The sequence below is a fragment of the Falco peregrinus genome, chromosome 7 (genome assembly GCF_023634155.1).
Source record: "Falco peregrinus isolate bFalPer1 chromosome 7, bFalPer1.pri, whole genome shotgun sequence".
Lineage (NCBI taxonomy): Eukaryota > Metazoa > Chordata > Aves > Falconiformes > Falconidae > Falco > Falco peregrinus.
Genome location: NC_073727.1, coordinates 1,963,673 through 1,982,497, shown reverse-complemented (window position 1 = coordinate 1,982,497; position 18,825 = coordinate 1,963,673). Strand labels below are relative to the sequence as shown.

At 42.3% G+C, this 18,825-nt stretch overlaps 1 protein-coding gene across 1 annotated transcript in view; it reads right to left on the bottom strand.

Moving 5' to 3' along the window:
- The window catches only part of EHBP1 (EH domain binding protein 1), a 225,616-nt gene that overhangs the window by 67,445 nt on the left and 139,346 nt on the right, over positions 1 to 18,825 (bottom strand). The window contains 4 exon segments of the mRNA XM_055809787.1: positions 3,231 to 3,374; positions 5,281 to 6,195; positions 12,295 to 12,343; positions 12,971 to 13,149. Coding sequence (XP_055665762.1) covers positions 3,231 to 3,374; positions 5,281 to 6,195; positions 12,295 to 12,343; positions 12,971 to 13,149 — 1,287 coding nt within the window.

The window sequence follows — 18,825 nt, the reverse complement described above, 5'->3', positions numbered from 1 at the left end:
ACCCCACAAACATTGTACTCACTTGATTACTAAGAAAACAGCAACTCCTAGCTCTCATACGGCAAAGGTAACGTAGTAAGAGCAAAGCCTACGGGACAAGATTCTCAGAAGTGAGGAATGACTGTGCCCAGCCCAGCTGGGCTGACGGGTCTGCAGGGCACGCACGGACAGACTGGGCTGCCCAAAGCGCTGTTGTGACGGTAGCAAAAAAGGTGCAACCACAAACTTCCAGAATTGGGAAGTATTGGCCCTGAACTACCTATTTGAAGTTCTCTTATTTGAAATTAGATCTTCCTATTTTAAACCGTTTTATTTTGAATCCCTCCCAATCCACCCCCAAAACAAGCTCAGTCCGATTCCCACTACTGAACGCCGATTCCCAGGATCGTAACTCTCGTTTGGGTAACTAACCACTGCACATCACCACACGCTGGCATAGACAGCGCTGCTCGGAGTCCAGATTCTTATTAATTAACCTTAATGACCAGAAAACACTGAACAGGACTAAGTCTGTACTATTCACCAAAAATCAAATAAGCAACGACCTCTAGATACATACATCCTCATTCAGAACATACACATATATGGATATGTATATAACATATGTTATATACAGCACTATATAATATATATTATTATATAGCAACCACATATTTTATATGAAGTATGAATTATATACCAGCCTCCTTAAAGACATCCCCCTTCCACAATGCATGTTTCCCACTGAAATGCGTTAGGAGCATGTTGAGCCTGGTAAGTCAAGCGCTCAGAAGTTAGAAAATGTCAAAATTACACTAGCTGTCCGAAATTGGAACCAATGCAAGGCTGTACAGTTTTTAATTGCTTAGCCCATACTTTTTTTCCCCTACAGGATACTTGTCTTCTTCAGCGGCCATGACTGACAATGTTCAGTGGGTGAAGAACTGCTCAGTTCCTCGCTGCACCCTCATCGTTTGCCGCCTGCCCTGCACCTTGTTTAAATTACACTACTTAAACTTTTCTCTGAACACAGAATTATTCATTTCTTCCAGAGCGTGTCTGTGGGATTCTTCACTACCATATCTAAGAGTTTCCAAATTACACCTCCATACCACCTTTCTGAGCCAAGGAGCTTTTGTTATCCTTATGTTACAGCCAACTCAAGACAAGAGTGCCATTACCTGCTCGCTCAGAGCGCCCAGTGTTTCAGGGGGACCAGGACCATTTGTTCACAGCATGGTTCTCCTTGACTTGGCTACAGCTGGGCGCATTCAAAACTGCCAGAAATCAGCCCCCAAGAACCCTGGGTTGGAAATTAGAAATCAAGGAATCCTCCACCTTGAGTACAGTGGGTTGAAGGTACCTTCCCAACTTCGTAAAGAACTTCTGATGGAGGCAGTAAGAAACTCTGGCTCTGCAGAGCGGCCCTTCTCTTTCCTGCAGCTTCTCATTAATTTTTCAGCCTCTGTAACAAATGATATAAGGGCCTGTGGGGGATCTGGCTTCCTGAGCTACGCAATCCTGACTCTCATCTTGAAAACCCTGTCCCCACCTCCTATCCTTCAGCTAGACACAGTCCTCGTTCTAGTTTAACTTCCCATTGCCATCTACCCCGACACCTCTCTGCGTGCCATGGGGGCAGCTCCTTTTCCTCCTGCTCAGATTTCATCTGCAAGACTTTTGAGTGTAAAAGACAAGTTTTGTTTTCCAGTACTATGCCCTGCATCAGTGGGCCTAGATCCTTGGGGGAGCGCCGGTAAAAGATGCTCTGGCTGTGTTGCGTCCGTACAGACAACATGTACCAACACTGACCAACTTTTCTGAACTCCAAGGCTCTCTGACGAGACTGTTCTATTAACACAACTTTGTTCTGAACAGATTTTCCTGTTTCAGAAGGGGATGCAACTTTCTTCCCATAGATATTTTTTAACATGGATAAAACCATGCTTTATCCAACCTGATACAGCTGACCAGTATTTTCTGAAGCAATAAATAAATAAATAAACAGTTTAATATTACCCCGAGGCAGAGAGCTGATGGGGAAAACTTCAGCTCAAACAATGAAATACTAGCAAAGTTGTAAAACCTTTGAAAATAGGAGCTTGTAATAAAAAATGTTAGGCAACTTTAATTACTGTTGTTTCTGCCTGAGTAGTTGCCTATACTATCCCTCCTCCAATGCTGTTTGATTTATGAAAGACTAATTAAAAAAAAAATCCAAAGTGAAATTTATACTAAAATAGACTTATCTAGGAAAAACTTGAATACAAAGTAATAAAAAGATTGCTTATATATTATTATGTCATCATTATAAAAATAAGACTTGTCTGCATATATATGAATATATTTTGTAGAAAGAAAGTGTCAGTTTGGGGAGAAGAATTGTTAAGAAAAAAAGAAGTACAGCAGGAATTCAAGAGAGTTAAGAGAATGAAATGAGACATTAAATCACTGTCTTCTTTTTTGATTGTATGATCCCAATTATGTAAAAAGCAGAATCTGCCCCTCAGGACTAGGCTCTGAAAGACGTGAAGCAGTAAAGATTCAAGCCTTTCTCTGTATCATTATGTTTCGGTTACATTTACATTTTCAGTTGCCAGTACAGGCTCTAATGCGCAATAGTTGGAATCACAAAACCTGCATTGCGAAGGTTTGCATAAAAATTAATTAGCTTTCATCTCCAGAGAGTATGCATCCTTCCAGGTCACCACGGAGGCCACTGGAGGTGCAGCCATAGCTGCTTCAACACTGAAGTTCATTCCCCAGCTCCACTTTCCCACCTCACCAGCATAATCAAGTTCAGTGATAGAAGGGAATTGTTCCATCAACTCTTTTACAAGACTGTCACAAGCAGCTTCATTCACTGCCACAACACTTATGAGGCAGCAAATAGCTGACATCACAGGCACGGGGAATGCATTTACATTAACTGAAAAAAGAGAAGTAATCAAAAATAGCATAAATTACTTTGCTATCATTTAACAAGTAACTTTTGTTTTTCGTCCCATTAGAAAGTGCAGTACCACTCAAAGAAGGTGCTCCCAGGCCTCTGCCTCCGGGGAAGTCCAAGGCATCCTTCTGCTGGCTGTAACCGCAGGAGCAACAGGCTGGAGTGAACTAAGGGGATGCGACACACCAGAGCAATTCAGCGTGGAAAAGGAAAATCCTGCAAGGACACGCTCCCCCCAAAGCGTATGTACATACAATAAATTTTAACTTTGTAAACTGCCATACTGGCCAATATTTCTTACGTCATTCAGCTGCTTGTTGCGGGCTGGGATGATGGTATTGGTTAGCTGCTTATTCCCTGCCTTTAAAGCTGCATCTCTTCTTGCTTGCTCCAGCAGAACTCTTGCTCGTTCTTTAAGTTCTTCCTGTCTTGACAACATACGTTGCTTAAAAATAAAGAAATATAATTAACAGCAAGGCAGCCTCAGGGTACTCAATGTTTATACAGTAGTTAACAGCCAGGAGCCTTCCTATATAATAAAGGTGAGGAGTCACATGGATTACAGCTTCATGAGGTGACAGCATTCTATAGAAATGAAAAGTAAAGATGATCAAAATGTAAAATTAGAAAAAAATGTCATAGGCCTTTATAATGTAAATAAGAGTTCTCTCCCCTCCCCTTAAAACTTAATTTCTATCAACATTTAATGCCTTTAAACTGCAAATGGGGAAAAAAATAATTGGCTTTGTGGAAGCTATGTTAAATGTGCTATGTGTTTACTTATTTACTTTAATATGTATGCAAATATAATGCTTCGTTAGCTACTTATATGGGTATCGCTCATTTATAACTTAAACTGAACACAAAGAGGCTGGGTACAGGGCAAAAAAACCTGTGAAAATGCCTGATCCTACTTCATTTATGAACTGCCACAGGAGTCCCTTCCCCACACCTGTGAGCGATTCTGTAGCGGAGCAGAAGGCCCAGGAGAGGGGTGCTGGGTAGGCAGCACCGCAGCCCCCGTACGCGGCAGGACGCAGGGCACCGCGGCCCCAGGCTCTGCGCTACGCAGCCTGGGACAGACGCAGGCTGTGCCCCCACGCCGGCAGGGTGGGAGCCCAGGGAGGGACGAGCCAACAACCACACTCAAGGTGCTGACTGAGGCTCCCATCCGAGGTTCTGCCACCATGTGCAAACGCACAGACATTTAACAGCAGAGAACTCGTCAGGGTCATCTCTTCCTTCTTCTTGGCCTACTACACGCTTGCACATTGAAGTCTTCACAGAGAAGACATCCCATCCCGTCTCCTCCTGTTCCACCACTGTGTGTGGGCCAAGCCGTTCCCTTCTCACCCGGCACACAAAGATGATGATGAAGAAAACTTCATGAGACTTCACCAATTAAAGGAAAGAAATTAGCTGGCTATGGAACTCATATTTGGTGATTATTACCCATCAACAGACTGCTTCTCTTGCAATAAAATAAACCTTTATGATGCTTACTCAGGAAAAAATGTAAAAATACGTGAAGCGATCCACAGTGCCCCAAACCCTCCTATATTCCTTTCCCACCAGAGCTAACGACACAATGCCAGAGAAGGCCCAAACTCAAGAAAGCCCGTCACAGGTAACACCATGAGCCTGCTGTGGCAATTCTGTAAAAAGGGCTGAAAACATTTTTAATGTATTTTTGTGATATGTTTTATTGATAATACTCAGCATTTATATAATATTCAGCGTTCATCCTCACACTAAATCTGCAAGGTAGCTAGGCATACACTTTGTTTCCTTAGAGAAAAGAAAGTGATACTGTAGTTAAGTAACTGTACTTCACGCCAGTCGATGAACAGCGTAACTTCATTTTCTGAAGTTTCTACATCACCATCGTGGCTATTTTCACAAGGCTGTGTGGTTTCTCAGACAAGATTTTGAAATCTCTTTGGTACATTTTAAAGTATTCAAAACTTTACAATTTTTGAATATCGATCAATGAATTGATAAGCCTTTTTGCAGTTTTTGCTTCAGTATGCAATACTCAGAAGAAAGGTGTTGCCACACCTCAGTGGCAAGACCCTTGGAGCCACCTTCTTTCAGACAGCTGAGAATACAACTTTAATATCAAAGAGATCAGAAAGATTAACAGGAGGACAATGCCTGTAAAATATTTTTTCACGTAACGGCTCTTTTTCAGCACCACCTACTTTTCGAAGTATTTATGGCACAACAATAAAAATACCCTGGTCATCTCGCCATTTACACTGACGATACGGTGCAAATTATGAACATGGAGAAAGAACTCGAACAGCAACTCCATCCCGACTCGCAGGTGTAAGACAGGTTAAATTTCTTACCTGGGCTGTTTTTGCAGATTGATCCGCATGATTTAAAGCTGTTCTGGCATCACCGTCAGACTCGGATTCTGTTTGCCTCAGAGAAGCATGCGGTTTCTTTGTGAGATCCGTATCCTTTTTGAAGGAGTATCCAAGCTTAGAAGTAGGAGATGAACTTGGGTTTGTGACTGGCGAACCGGGATCTGCTCTCGTGCTCTCCGTGGACCCGATACGTCCCAGCTTTTCTTGCTCTGAGGAACCAGAGGTACTGTCTGAGCTCTGGTGTCTCTTCTTGTCGTTATCTTCACCAGCAGCCGTGGGAGACACATCCTCTTTTTCATCACCGACATGTGCCAAGTCACTCAAGTCTAAATTATCAGCTATCAGCAATTTCTTCCTCCCCAACACAGGCTGTGCTTGTGCTGCATCTGTACCACCACACCGCCCAACCTCTTCAGACGCAGAAGTCCTTCCAGAGCTCTGCTGGGATTTCTGTGGATCTGTGTCACTTCGAGTCCTGCGAGAAGAAGGGGAAGCTGTGCTTGGGCTTAAATGGTCATCAGGAGTTTGGTGCTCGCTCTCAGATTCCCCAACACCACTGTCATTTACAAACACGGAGTCATCCTGAGAAGCAAAGTCTGCCAAACCGCTGTCCGGCGGGTGCAGCTCGGGCTCCCGGTTCAGGTCGCTCAGCTCCGCGTAGAATTTTTCCTGGTCGACAGAACTGTTTGTGTCCGTTTCATAGTTACCCACTTTGTATGTGCTTTTACTACTGTTCTCCTCTATTTGAACCACGTTTAATTCCTGGCCACAGAAATGCGCCCTTATTTGATAGAGATAGGTCATGACAGTCAGTTTGTCAGGTATCGCTAATAAAACCATGTCAGAAGGTTCCAGCAATCGTGATATTCCTAAACTGGCAAATCCATCATATGCCTTTAAAAACAGACAAAATAAAGATTACAACATGGCAGTTGCTTACATAACATAACATTTCAAGAATGCAAGTGGAAGTTTCAGTCAAAATAAGCAAGCCTAAAACATACCCAGTATTACAGGAACAGTATGAGTTCAACTCTTACTACTTATGAGTCTTTTGGCTTCATTACAGCAGTTACCTTTTTTTTTTTTTTTTTTCACAATCCAACATCAAACTCATCGATTTTTCCCCAATGGTTTCTAGATATCTCCCAGAGCATCCCAACAGCAATGCAAACCCAAGAGAATATGGCCAGTGAAGACACTCAAATGGCACTGTTTCAAATGTTTTTAACATACCTCAATAGCACACTACACTAAAATCTTTAGTTACTCAAAATGACGCCACTTCCATGAGTGAAAAGCTGTTCATGAAACCACAACTTAAAAGCCCTTCTGTTTGCACTCAGAAAACCTACCAATGTCTTAAGTGGTTCTTACTCAAGTAGCAGGAAACAAGCACACACAAAAAAAAAAGTGTAAGAGTTGGACCAGAAAAAAAGCAACTAAGGATGGCTTTTTAAGATAAGAAACAAAGATATAAGAAACACAACACTAATCCATCTTGGGCTTTATCACTGGCGATCAACCTTCTCTCTTCTCCTGGTCATGTAATTGCAGTGATTTGTGTTGATGAAAAACTATGTCCAGATAGGCAAAAAGACCACCACCGCAGATTACTTGATATAAGAGATATATCACATTAATCCAACAAAGAAATGCATTTTAAAAACATTTGTTGATACTACATTTATAAGAAAGAGAAAGTGAATTTCATTCCCACTCCACTTTCATTTCCCAAAGCTGAACAGTTTGCAAGCCTCCCACTTTGTGAGGCCACATTGTCTCCTTTCTGCTAGCCCTTTAAGCCAGTGGGCTTGGTGCATCAGGTTTTTCTAGTTTTGAAGAATTAGAGCCGTTTCTCAATTTACAATTAATTATTACTATCCTGGATTAACCCTGGAAGACAATATTGAGTTTCAAGGAAGCCTTTAAAGAGGCCTCCTGTTAACGTAGAAGCACTCAGAGCATGCTGGCTTCTCCCCCCGCCGCGCTGCAGCTCTATTCTCCTGCCTCTGACGGGGTCCGAAACGTTCACAGCTGCCCCTATGCTACTGGGAACAAAAAGGGATGCTAAATGTAAGACATGGACAAGAACCTGTCCTTTCACAGGGAAACAATAACACACATCACTGGCTTCAACTCTACCCCAGTTTTACATAATTTCCTTAATGTATTTAGTTTTAGAAGGGTGGGAGAAAGAAAAGAACCCGACTCTTTTCATCCGCTTGGTTTTCGTGCCCGTGAACGCTGCAGGGTGAGTGCCCGCGGGCCCGGCCGCCCCGGCAGAGCCGGCCGTTTCACTTGCTCTGCACAAAGCGGGCTCCCCCGTCCCCCCGCGCCAGGGCCAGGCCACTTTCATCTTGGCCACTTCTCCAGCACTGCTTCTGACAGCTGGAATTCATCTCCCACAGTTCCTGCGCGCTTCCCCGCATGCTCAGGTATAACTTGCCGCAGCATTTATGGTGCAGTCATTTTTGTATCACTTTAACAAATGATTCACAGAGTTTACCTAGACGTAGAAATTATCTGAATAATTTGGTTTTAAGCCCTTCTGGCTCTCCCTGTGCAAAATGATTTGGCCTAAAATAATTGCTGGTCTTTGGTGGCGGATCGTTTCTTGGGAAGGTTCATTATGAGAGATTGTTATGCCATTTATAACAGCAGAGCTGTGCGTAGATCAAGGAGCAGCAGCGGAAAACACAACTGCTGTGTTTGCTGATACAACGCTCCAGACGGAGTAGAAGAGCAGGAAAAGGATGGGTGGGAGGGAATGGAAAGAACTCAGGTGGTAGAAGAGGGACAGCTGTCATTTACCCATTCCTGGGACACAGAGCTGGAAGAGCAGGATCCGGCTGGATACGGAGAGGAGGGAGGCAAGAGAGGTGGCACTGAACAGAGGCGAGGAGCACAGAGAGAGGGGAGGCAAAGGAGAGCAGCGCAGGGATCGGGGGGGCAGCCTAAGCTGGGGCAGGTACTGGGAATGACAGACGCTCACGCACCAGCAGCACAGCGGCTGGGCAGAGCAGGGCAGCGAGCCAGCTGCATGGTCCTGCGGACCAAAGGCAGCACCAGGACGTGTGTGTGACTAGGTGGGTCAGTGCTGACTCAGTGGCACAAACAACCTGTTACCCCTCACGGCGCGCAGTGGGAGGCACCATCCGAGGAACGGAAGGTTACCTCAGGATGGGCTGAGCAGTCCATGGCAGCCAAAGCTGACACAACTTGACCTGAACTCTTTTATGCTCTTAATTTCTTATTTATATGCTAACAAAACTAAATCCTACGAATATCTCCCAGGGTCTGTAAAATGAAGGTGGGGACAGCGTTTCAGAGTTGCCACTGGCTTAGAATGGGTAACACTACAACAGGACTGAATTTGGGACGATGGATAACCTCGATCCAGCTGCAACCACTTTTCACTGTCTGCTCAGTTCTTCTGGCGATGCTTGGGATTAAACACAAGTTTCCCACTGATGCCAGATACTTATTCCCCATCCCCTCTTCTTCTCATTCCGGATGATACACATTCTTGCCTCTCTCATTTTGAAGCACACTAGATATCTAGATTGCTACGCCAATGTTTTACAGCCATTAGTCTATAAATAGCAATCGTACGTTGGTGAGCACCCACCCAGCAGCGTGCGGTGGATTCTCCTGCACTGTTGGAAAAGCTGGGAGCTTCTTGCTACTCCAGTGCATTTATAACTGCCTCGTGTTTCTAACTTGTTTGTAACATGGTATTCACAGAGTAAATTTTCCAAGTGAAATTACTTTTTGTTAAACAGAGGCATAACTAAGCCTTGATTTTGCAAATGTTTTTATGTGCTTGTTTAACTGTGCTCCCTGTGTGATCCCACCGAGGTCAACGAGCAACGCCTACACACACAATTAAATATCTGCTTACGATTCTGTGGAATCAAATGTTAGAAGCGAGTGTGAATGCCTGTTACAAAAATATGGCCATCAGCTTAAAGGTAAGGAAACTTTCCCTTTTGACTCAATGCTATCCCTGTAATTCTGAATTCTTCTGTTCAAATGTATATTCTAAAATAGGGATTCCTTCCTTGCAAAATGGAATATTTTCTTAAGACAATCACTCAAATTCAAATGTATTGAGGAATTTAGTAGAAATGGTCAAAAACTGGAGGAAAAGAAAAAGAAAAAAGTGCATCACTAAAATGGAAAACTCCAATCAAACATCCAAAAGATATATTAGTATTTCCACACGATAATCCCTCAAATGAAACAAGGTACTCTAAACAATAAAATAATTAAACCCAGAAGTTCATTAGTAGAACCATACTGTTGTGCCCTTCCACTTCTCATTCTTTCATCCCCTCCAAACTCCAGCCAAGTGTAGTTTAGTAGCTTACATTTTTAAAGTGCAGGACATGTTATTAGCAATATGAAAAATTTCTGTTCTTCATAAGGGACTATATTGCCAGTAAGCTGCAATCTTAACACATTTTTAATTATTAATTACTAATAATCAAATGGACATATTAAATAAAATTAGTCGGTTAATGTTACTGGGAAGGCTATACAATACCTAGATGTATGTGAGATTTAAGTAGAACCACAACTCTTTGGATCAGCCAGGAAAGTATGCCTGTAACATTTCTAACTTTTTCAAAGATAATCCTGGTTTCTCTGTTGCTCCTGACAGAAGTTTGAATTTGCAGTGGGCATTATGCTCCCCAAATATCTTTGAATTCTGAATGACGCTAATGTAAACTGGAGTAGCCATTTGGGGGTTTTTGGTTTGGGTTTTTTTTTGTTCATTTTCTTGTTTGTTTGGGTTTTGGGTTTTTTTTTGAAAGAGATAATTATATTGCGGAAATTACAATACAAACGTGCACACATACGTATATTCAGGACACTAAGCCTATTTACCTATCTCCTGATGAAATTTCTTCTTTTTTAATTTACTGACAAGCTGATTGACAGACATCAATTGGGATCCATCAGCACAAGCACCACGGGCAGTATTCCAGCCATTTCCTAGCTATGTAACACACTGACATATTGGCAAAGATCAGATGTCACAGGCAAAGACCTTTTTTTATCTAGCATCAGTGGCAGCACCAATTTGGCGAATGCCCCGTGTGCTATAAAGAAGGCCCGATGATGTGCCTGTTGTAACAGCGCGTTTCCGTGTGTAATTATACACAGTAACTGCACTGAAATAGTTGTCTCAAGATTTTTATTAAAATACAAACACGGTCACGCGCTTCTAAAAGATATACTCTATAGGTTAACCTTTAATCTGTGGCCACAGTCACCTATTAACTCCTTTCAGGGGGCAGGGGGGTGTTGCTTCAGACAAAGAAAATTGACCTATTCATCCACAGATGTTATTTTAATTGGTTAGGAGGAATCGCTGTCAAACGTGTTCCATATCTGCATGGAATGTCTAGGTAGCCATTGTTGCCAGTGCTGCATTCACTCCAACCAAGGGCACGCAGGGTTATCGGGCAGAACTGTGTGAGACCAGGAAATAAATCTGCAGGAAGCAACTGGGATACTCAATGTAGCTGTCAGGCGAAGGCTTGCCAAGTGATGAAAGGAAAAAACCTGCACAATAACAACAATCATTCCTTCTTCAGCCCTGGGAACTATAGCTTGTGAGAGAGACGGGCCAAGAAGTTCACCGTTTGCCATCACAGTTTCATAAGGAAAAGATGACTGATTGGACTGCCAACATTTTTAATTAATTATCTATTCTTTCTCTTTTTATAATCCAGCTTAATGAGCCTGGACGCTCAATGAAACTTTAAGTACAAAACCATATGGTCACAGAAAACACTATGATGTCACGGATAATCCACTTAGGTCATCATAAGACCCTGTATTAGTATGAAAAAGGTATCACTGGCCAAATCACTCATTAGATAACAGCCGCTCAGAGGTATTTCATTATTTATAATGCTTAAATTCTATTTTAAAGACAAGTAACTCCCTGGCTGACACTTAAGAGTGCAGGCACATTATAAGATAATTACCACAAACACAAATGAATTTTAACAAAGCACTTTCAGGAATTCCACCTATCTACAATCTAACATTCCTGAGTTACATTTCCCATATAATATTGAACCTAATTAATTTATTCAAAGTATAGTTTTATAACTTCATCCCAATTAAATTTAGTGCTTTTAAAGCAATGTAAAAATAAAATCACAGCACTAAGAAAGCAGCTACTTAAAAACAATTCTCAGGCGATCTTCAGGAACAATTTTATTATCAGTGACTCACATGAAAATTATCATTTCTAAACGTGTCCCTAGGGCCCAGCAAAGCTTCTAACAGGTCTAAAATAGCAAGCAGAAATAAAAAGTCCTCTGGTGACTCCCAAAGCAAGTTCCTGATACTTCCAGAGAAACTTTTTCCACCTTTGCATCACAAAGGTACAAAGGTTGTTTTAAAACAGCTGCCCAGCACAATGCTATAAACTATTTTGCTAATAATTCAGTTTATTTGCAAAGTATTGTCTCAATACTTGGCCCTAAGCTTTCCATGTGGCACAAACCACTTCACTCGGCTGGTGCAACGTAGAAGTAGGTGTAAAATTTCATCTTTAAAAATACAGAAATCACCATCAAAGCACCATCAATCGTGACCGACACACGACGCCCCATTACAGCAGCAGAAAAAGTCTGGCGTACGACAGACTGAGAGCACTTACGTTGTTGTTTTTTTTTAATTATGTGGCTGATCAGAAAAATCAAGAGGAGTGATCGCAGAAGGCTGGGCAGCCCTTCCCTCTGCTTTCACACTTAAACTCTAATGCCAGCCTTGACTTGTTGTGAATGTTAAAGACCATGACAAACCAGAGTCAATAATGCATCCCATTGGAACCGCAGGAGGCCGAATACCTTCTGTGAGCAGCAGTTACAACCTTACAAAACAACCACACTTCCCCAAAATTAATAAAAACCTGCAGTGAAGCCAAAATTGAAGCTATGTCTTTTCTTTTTTCCTGGCAGTTCTTACCTTTTTGTTGTTCTCTTTAATATCTTGAGGATTCAGGGACTTGTAGTCACTGAGGGGGAAAATGGCACAGTAGGTATGTACAGTATTTGATAAAAGCAGCAGTTTTAAAACAAACCGCATCTAAAAATTTGACATACAGAAATATCATACAGTAACTAGCAATTTCACAGCAATTCAATCAACAAAACTAATAGTGTGGAAAATTAAAGGAATAAATAAATAAATAAACAAACACCGATTACATGTTTCATGGCCTGAAGCTTTCTACCTAAAAAAGAAGTTAAGGCAGGACTAGAGGCCAGCCTTGACAACCAAATTTACCAGCAGGTAATCCGTCCTTGTCAGTGTACAAAGAGCTTATTCCTCTCATCTCATTTCAACACTAGCACAATTTTCATAATCATCCTGAAGTCAGTTCTTTGTATAAGATTAAGAAGAAGAAAAACAAATCACAGAGAGGGGGAGAAACAATTGTTTATGCAACAAGGGAGAGCAAAGAGGTCATAAAGTCTGAGCATTCATAAATCTGTGTTCTTAGAAAGGATGGTTCCCTGCTTGAAAGACAAGGGTGAAAAAAGTTCAACACCTGGAATGAATAGGGATTTCATTTTTACGTAAATTTAATGTTATACATTTCTAAGAGTTAGTTTATGAAGGCAAAGAGCATACAACTTACATCAGGTCTGGTCTAAAGTGATGTAATATTGCACAAAAGGATAAACCATTTCTCCACGACGTAGTAAAATTGGTGATTTTCACTCCCCTATAGTTTTTTGTAACTTCTTTGCACCACACGAGCAGGGACTGACTCGCGTTTGGCTTTCTCCCCAAAACAGGACTTGGTATCGGGCTTGGCTGGAAAAGAGAAAAAAAAAAAAAAAGGAAAGAGAAAAAAGAGAAGAAGATAAAAGAATTTAATGGAAGATGTGAATTAACATTAGTTGACCTAACTAGATGATCTGCATCCTTTGATGTGAGTTCAGGTCCTTCACAGCTGTCAGTTTACAGTGACTGTAACTTGCAAAAGACACAGACTGCAAGTTTTTATCTCCAGTCCTCACCCTTGGCGCTTGTCTCCAAAGGATGCAGATATATGGGATTCCAGATCTCCGTAGGAGAACCGGCCAGGAGTTGCACCAGTGGAAACACCACGCTTAAACACTTAAGACACAGTCCCACACAGCCCGCGATACACACCCTGGGCAAGATTTCCCAAAACCCAGCCACAGGAGAGTACCCGCGAAGCCACTGGTAAGGATGCTAAGGTGGCGGGGGCTGGCTGGGAGCGGGCGCGAGGCAGAGCCGTGACCCCCCGTATGGCACGGGGGTCGGTGCCCGTGCCCAGGCCCCGCAGGAAGGCTGTGGCCGCGCTGCACCTGGTTGAGCCACAGCGCAGGCTGGCACAGGGCACCGTGCTCCTGAACAGCCGCTCCCAACCAACCGTACCCAGAGAGCTGCCTCTTCCAGGCTTCAGGTTTTCCATGTGGAAAAGGAATTTCGGCCATAAACCACTATTGGAGGGCGGTTTCTAACAGGTATCATTATCTAATAACAATTGCTTCCCGAAAGGGTATTTTGACGCTTTTAGTAAAGTTTTTGTTAGCACAAACCAAGAATTAAAATGGAATAAAGTATTTCAGGCATTTGGCATTTGTCACTGTCAGCTGTTCCGCAAATTCACACAGAATTGCTTACTGATTGCAGCTGAGGTCTTCAGGAGATACAGACTAATTTCACCGGGAAAATATCACCACTGTAAAAACTTCTTAGATGTAATTAAACAGACTGAACTTGCCGGACGTAAATCCAAATTCTGATTTACACGGGAAGAACTGAGCCCACTCAGTCTTTCAATGTAGTATCATTAAAAGCATACGTAGACAACAAAACATGCTGCCTGTGCACCTTATAGCTGGAGAGTTCCCAAATTAAGACAAAAATAGAGCAAGGCATTTACTGTTTACTAAATTACTCTGTTACTCTGTCACAGCCACAGAAGTGCCCCAAGCAAACCCTTTTGGCCATATTGCCTGTTTGCGAAAGACCAACGATGCCCCCCCTTGACTGCAGCGTGTCAGTGTCAGCAGTTAGCTGCCAGCTACCAACTGATTTATGCTTCCACTGCTGCTGGGGAAGCACATCTACAGAACCAGGAAGGCAATTTTTCATTTACCGTGACAGTCAGCCCTAAAAAGTTGTTTTATAAACACACCTACCTCATCATCAGATAGAAGCACTGCCAGCTCATTTAGAAAGAGCAAAATGTATACCTTGCTGAGATTTTTTTTTTTTTTAAATGCCGGATCATAGGTACAAAATAACTTGTTAAAAAGTGTTTGGTATTTTTTTTTAAATCCTGTCAATGATTCAAATCAGCACGAACAAATCCTTTAATGCTAAGACATATTTCTAAATACAATAATTAGCATCTTAACAGGGATATATAAAATAGGGGGGAAAAAAGCAGCAACAAATGATAAACTTTCTTCACCATGCAACAGATTTTAATTAGAGAAACAAATATTGGTTAAGAGCTGCCAGACAGTTACTCCAGAGTCAGAGTGATGTAATTAAGATCAGGTTCTTCTCCAGTTTTTTTTACAACTTGAAGCAAAACCCAGTAACTAACCACTGACCCCAAATTTAAGGTGCTACGTTGGCTTAAAATATATTTGCTACCTGAATTATATAAACAGAAATAACACCACTGGGAGAAAATAATTAAAATGGTACTATCAAGATGTGGAAAATGATATTTTAACAAATTTTTAAAGCACAGAGCTACATCTTCAAACCATAGGGCACTACCTACCAGATACATTAAATGTCAACTATAAGGTCATAGTACTTGTTACTGAAACTCTCTACAGAAATGTTAAATGTTCCAGTCACCACCTAAATACTTTCTAGTTAACTCTAAAATTGCCTTAGGCAAAATTACCATTCAAATGCCTTAATTGCACAGCTAACAAACTGAAGATGTAATTGATTTTAAAGCCAGGTTTTGCAAAATTCTAAACTTATTGATTTAATACCTTTGGATGCCCCTTGGTATTTTGTTTACATATTATCATTTTTTTAAAGCCCTGATTACAATTCCTGGAAAATCTGTACTTAAGTTGGAGCTTTTTCTCCCGTGTTTGTCCTTCCATTTACTTTAGATTTTCTGAAAGTATTCTATGCAAAATATACAAGATTCAGCATGTGCATGATGTATTTACACAGTTTTCTCTTCTCTAGCTGATAAAGCAGAAATTATATATGGCTTTCTTTCCAGACTTAGTACTCCAAGTTTTTTTGGATAAAGGTGAAGTTAATCTTATGATAATGTTATGCTCTTATTCACCACCTAAGTCAAAGCTTTCATTATTTAATCTACAGCATAAGCACTCAACTCCAGACACACTGGAAATGACTGAGCAATGGCAGAATTGTGCGTGAGCACTTGACACCCCTTCAGAAGGGTTAACAAACGTTAGCTTTGATTTTTTTGTGAAGCATCAGTATGAAAAAACATTTCCCTTCAATACCTGTAGGTTATACACATTAGTTACAGGTTCAGTGCAAACACAGTTACTACCAAGCGCCTATTTCTAGCATATATTTGTTCTGCAGAATCGGTAGGAACCTATCAAATGGAGTTAAAGTTCGATTAGCTTTTTCTTACATAATTCTTTTCAGTACCGACTACACAATTCTTCTAAAACATACAGCAGTTGCAACTTGGCTTTCTGAGCTGAAAAGCTGAAGTCCCTGAGAACCTGCCTGGAAATGCCACCACCAAGCAGGAGCTTCCCACAACAGGTCACCAGACCCGCTCGCTGATCAGCTCCCCACTGAACCGCGTACAACCGACTTTTATCCAGCTTGGGTTAACTGCGTGGCAAGCGCAGAGGTTCCAGAGCCGGTCCCTCACATGCTAGCTCACACCCTGGCACAGCACCATGTGGGTAGATTTATCAGCTGGAGTCAGCACTAGCTTCAGGATATCTTTGTTTCACAGTCAACAGAAGTATCTTCACTTTATTCTTCTACATGTGCTGGAAGCTTAATTAATACATTTTATAGCATACACGTTTTTCCTCTTGGGAGATTATCCCATCAGACCATTACTCTATGTTAACAAGAGGACAACAGCTCTAGCATTAGACTGCATCCCTGCATTTTAAAATACTTATTGTGTTGCTGTTCTGAGGGATGCAGCAGCAAGCGCCCCGATGGCTCGCAAAGCGAGGGTTGAAGCGCATCTCCAACATCCAACACACACTGGCCAACGCTCAGGAGAAGAAACTCAAGACGGGACCTGGTGATGGGAACATGGGGCGATGAACCGAGCCCTCGCGTGAGGCACAGGAGCAGCCGGAACACAGCTCACAGGCTCTGTCTGCGGCTCCCCAGGGCCCGCTGGCAGGCTGCCGGGCAGGGGGCTTCGAGGGAGCAAGGGGCAGTGCTGAGGGCTGGAGGAGAAAGGTGCTGAGAGGGGTAAGAAAAAAAAAAAAAAGAGTACATAGCAGCTCTGGGAATCGGGGTGGAAGATTTGAGTTTTATATTAATGAACCCAACTCCCCAAAAAGTACAGGAGTTGAGAGAACAGCCGAGGAACGGTAAGGAACTGCAGGAGGAGAGGAAGCGGAGACTGAGGCAGGGCTGGGAGGTCAGAGCTGGGAAGATCTACAAACAGTTCTGCTCCTCAAGAAGGAACACAGGCAATGGCCCCACCTGCTTATTTGACTGAACAAAATGGAAGGGATTTTCCCTTACCCCAATCAAAACTGCAGCGCTGCCTAGGATCCCTGAAATCTGTGAAACTATTAAAATGCAAGATAAGGTGAATGAAAGAAACATGCAACCAGGTGAGACAAAATGCACAGCATGTGGCTGGATAAAAAAAAAAAAAGTTTGGGAAACTCAGCTGAACTGAGTGGTCTGAAAAATGGTAGAAAGGTGCAATATAAACAAGACATCCAAATACATTTCAGTCAAATAGATAATTTTATATCACCAAGATGGCACTCTAGAATTTTATTTTTTAAACAACACAGGGCTCTTCACAGAGGAATTGCTTAGCCTGAGTACTTTAAATTGAATATCGCTCATTTAATAGAATTTATGCCTTTGGCAAGGTCTGTACATTTCCAACATGCATTCAATTTTGTTTTTTCTGGGCTGTGGAACAGTCCGGGCGTAAGTCTAAAGCTGATATTTAATCAGTATCAGGACCGAAATAGAATATGGAAATTGAGTCTGCAAAGACAGAATAAAACTCCTTTCTTTTTTACTCCAAGGATGGAAAAAACCATCCTCATGACCCAGCTGTGCTGAAACATTCTTTACCTAGGCTAGTTAGTTATTTTTTAAGTAGCAGGTCAGCATAACATCATGACAGCTTCAGTGACACAACCGAATACACGTGGCGTTGCTCTTTGATTCTGGTAAGGGAAGCGCGCGCACGGGTTAGAGACCAGACATTTCCCAGGAAGAAGTGTGAGGAATTCTGCTAGCCTCTCACTCTGATACACAGACTTAGTGGTTTAGGAGTATAGTCTCTAACTTTGTTGTTCTCTATTTGCATGGCATGGCATATGGTTACCAAAACGCCTCTAGTCCCTACTGTCCCTGAAAATGAAGGAGATCTGAAAACCCAGCTGCCGGGGAGAAGACAGATTCACTGAATTTGTTTCCTGTATATGGTTAATTACAGGTATTTAGGTAACCTCCAGGTTTTTCCAGCCTCAGACATCTTAAAACTTTGCCTTCCTCACTCTTCTGATGGTGCCGACAGCTAATGTGGATACGCAACACAAGTTTGCCACTCTCACTCGCTGACTCACACCTAAACTCAGGGTTTGTGCTGCCTATGGCTGAGTCATATACACAATGGTTGTCCTTCAGCGTCCCTGCCTGCAAGGTTTAGCAAGTCCGTCATGCTTGACTTGGTTTCATGACTTTTACTTGTCCAACCCCGCAAACAAACACGATGTTATTTTTTATTCTAATCATCACTACCCATTTCTTCTCACACTGTGCCTACCTAACTGCTTAAGGCAAAAAGCATATGGCACCCAGCTTCATTTAAGCAGTACGATGCAAACGCTCCATCAAACATCGCATTTCAACTTGCCTGTGACCTCTGGCATGAGAGCCAGCACACAGCATTAGGGCACTGCGATGGGCGAGTGAATATACTGACGTGATAAGAGCCTCACAACTGGTATTTTACAAACAGGGAAATGGCCTGAATTAAATAGCTTGCCTGAGCCAGTAAAGGGAATCAACTGTCACCAGAACTAAGATGCTACCTGGTGTGAATCTGGCGTACGCATCCCACCAAAGTGCTCCTTCGGACTCCGGGGGCAGGCGACAGTGCTCAGAATAGCCAAAACCCAACTGCCAGACTCAGACAAGTTAAGATGAAGTTGAAGACTGGCCATCCTGAAGAGAGGCACGCATCGTTCGTAGCCTCAAACACTCTCCAGGCAGCTTGCTCAGCGTCACACACCAGTTCCACACGCTCTGCCCAGGCTCTGTGGC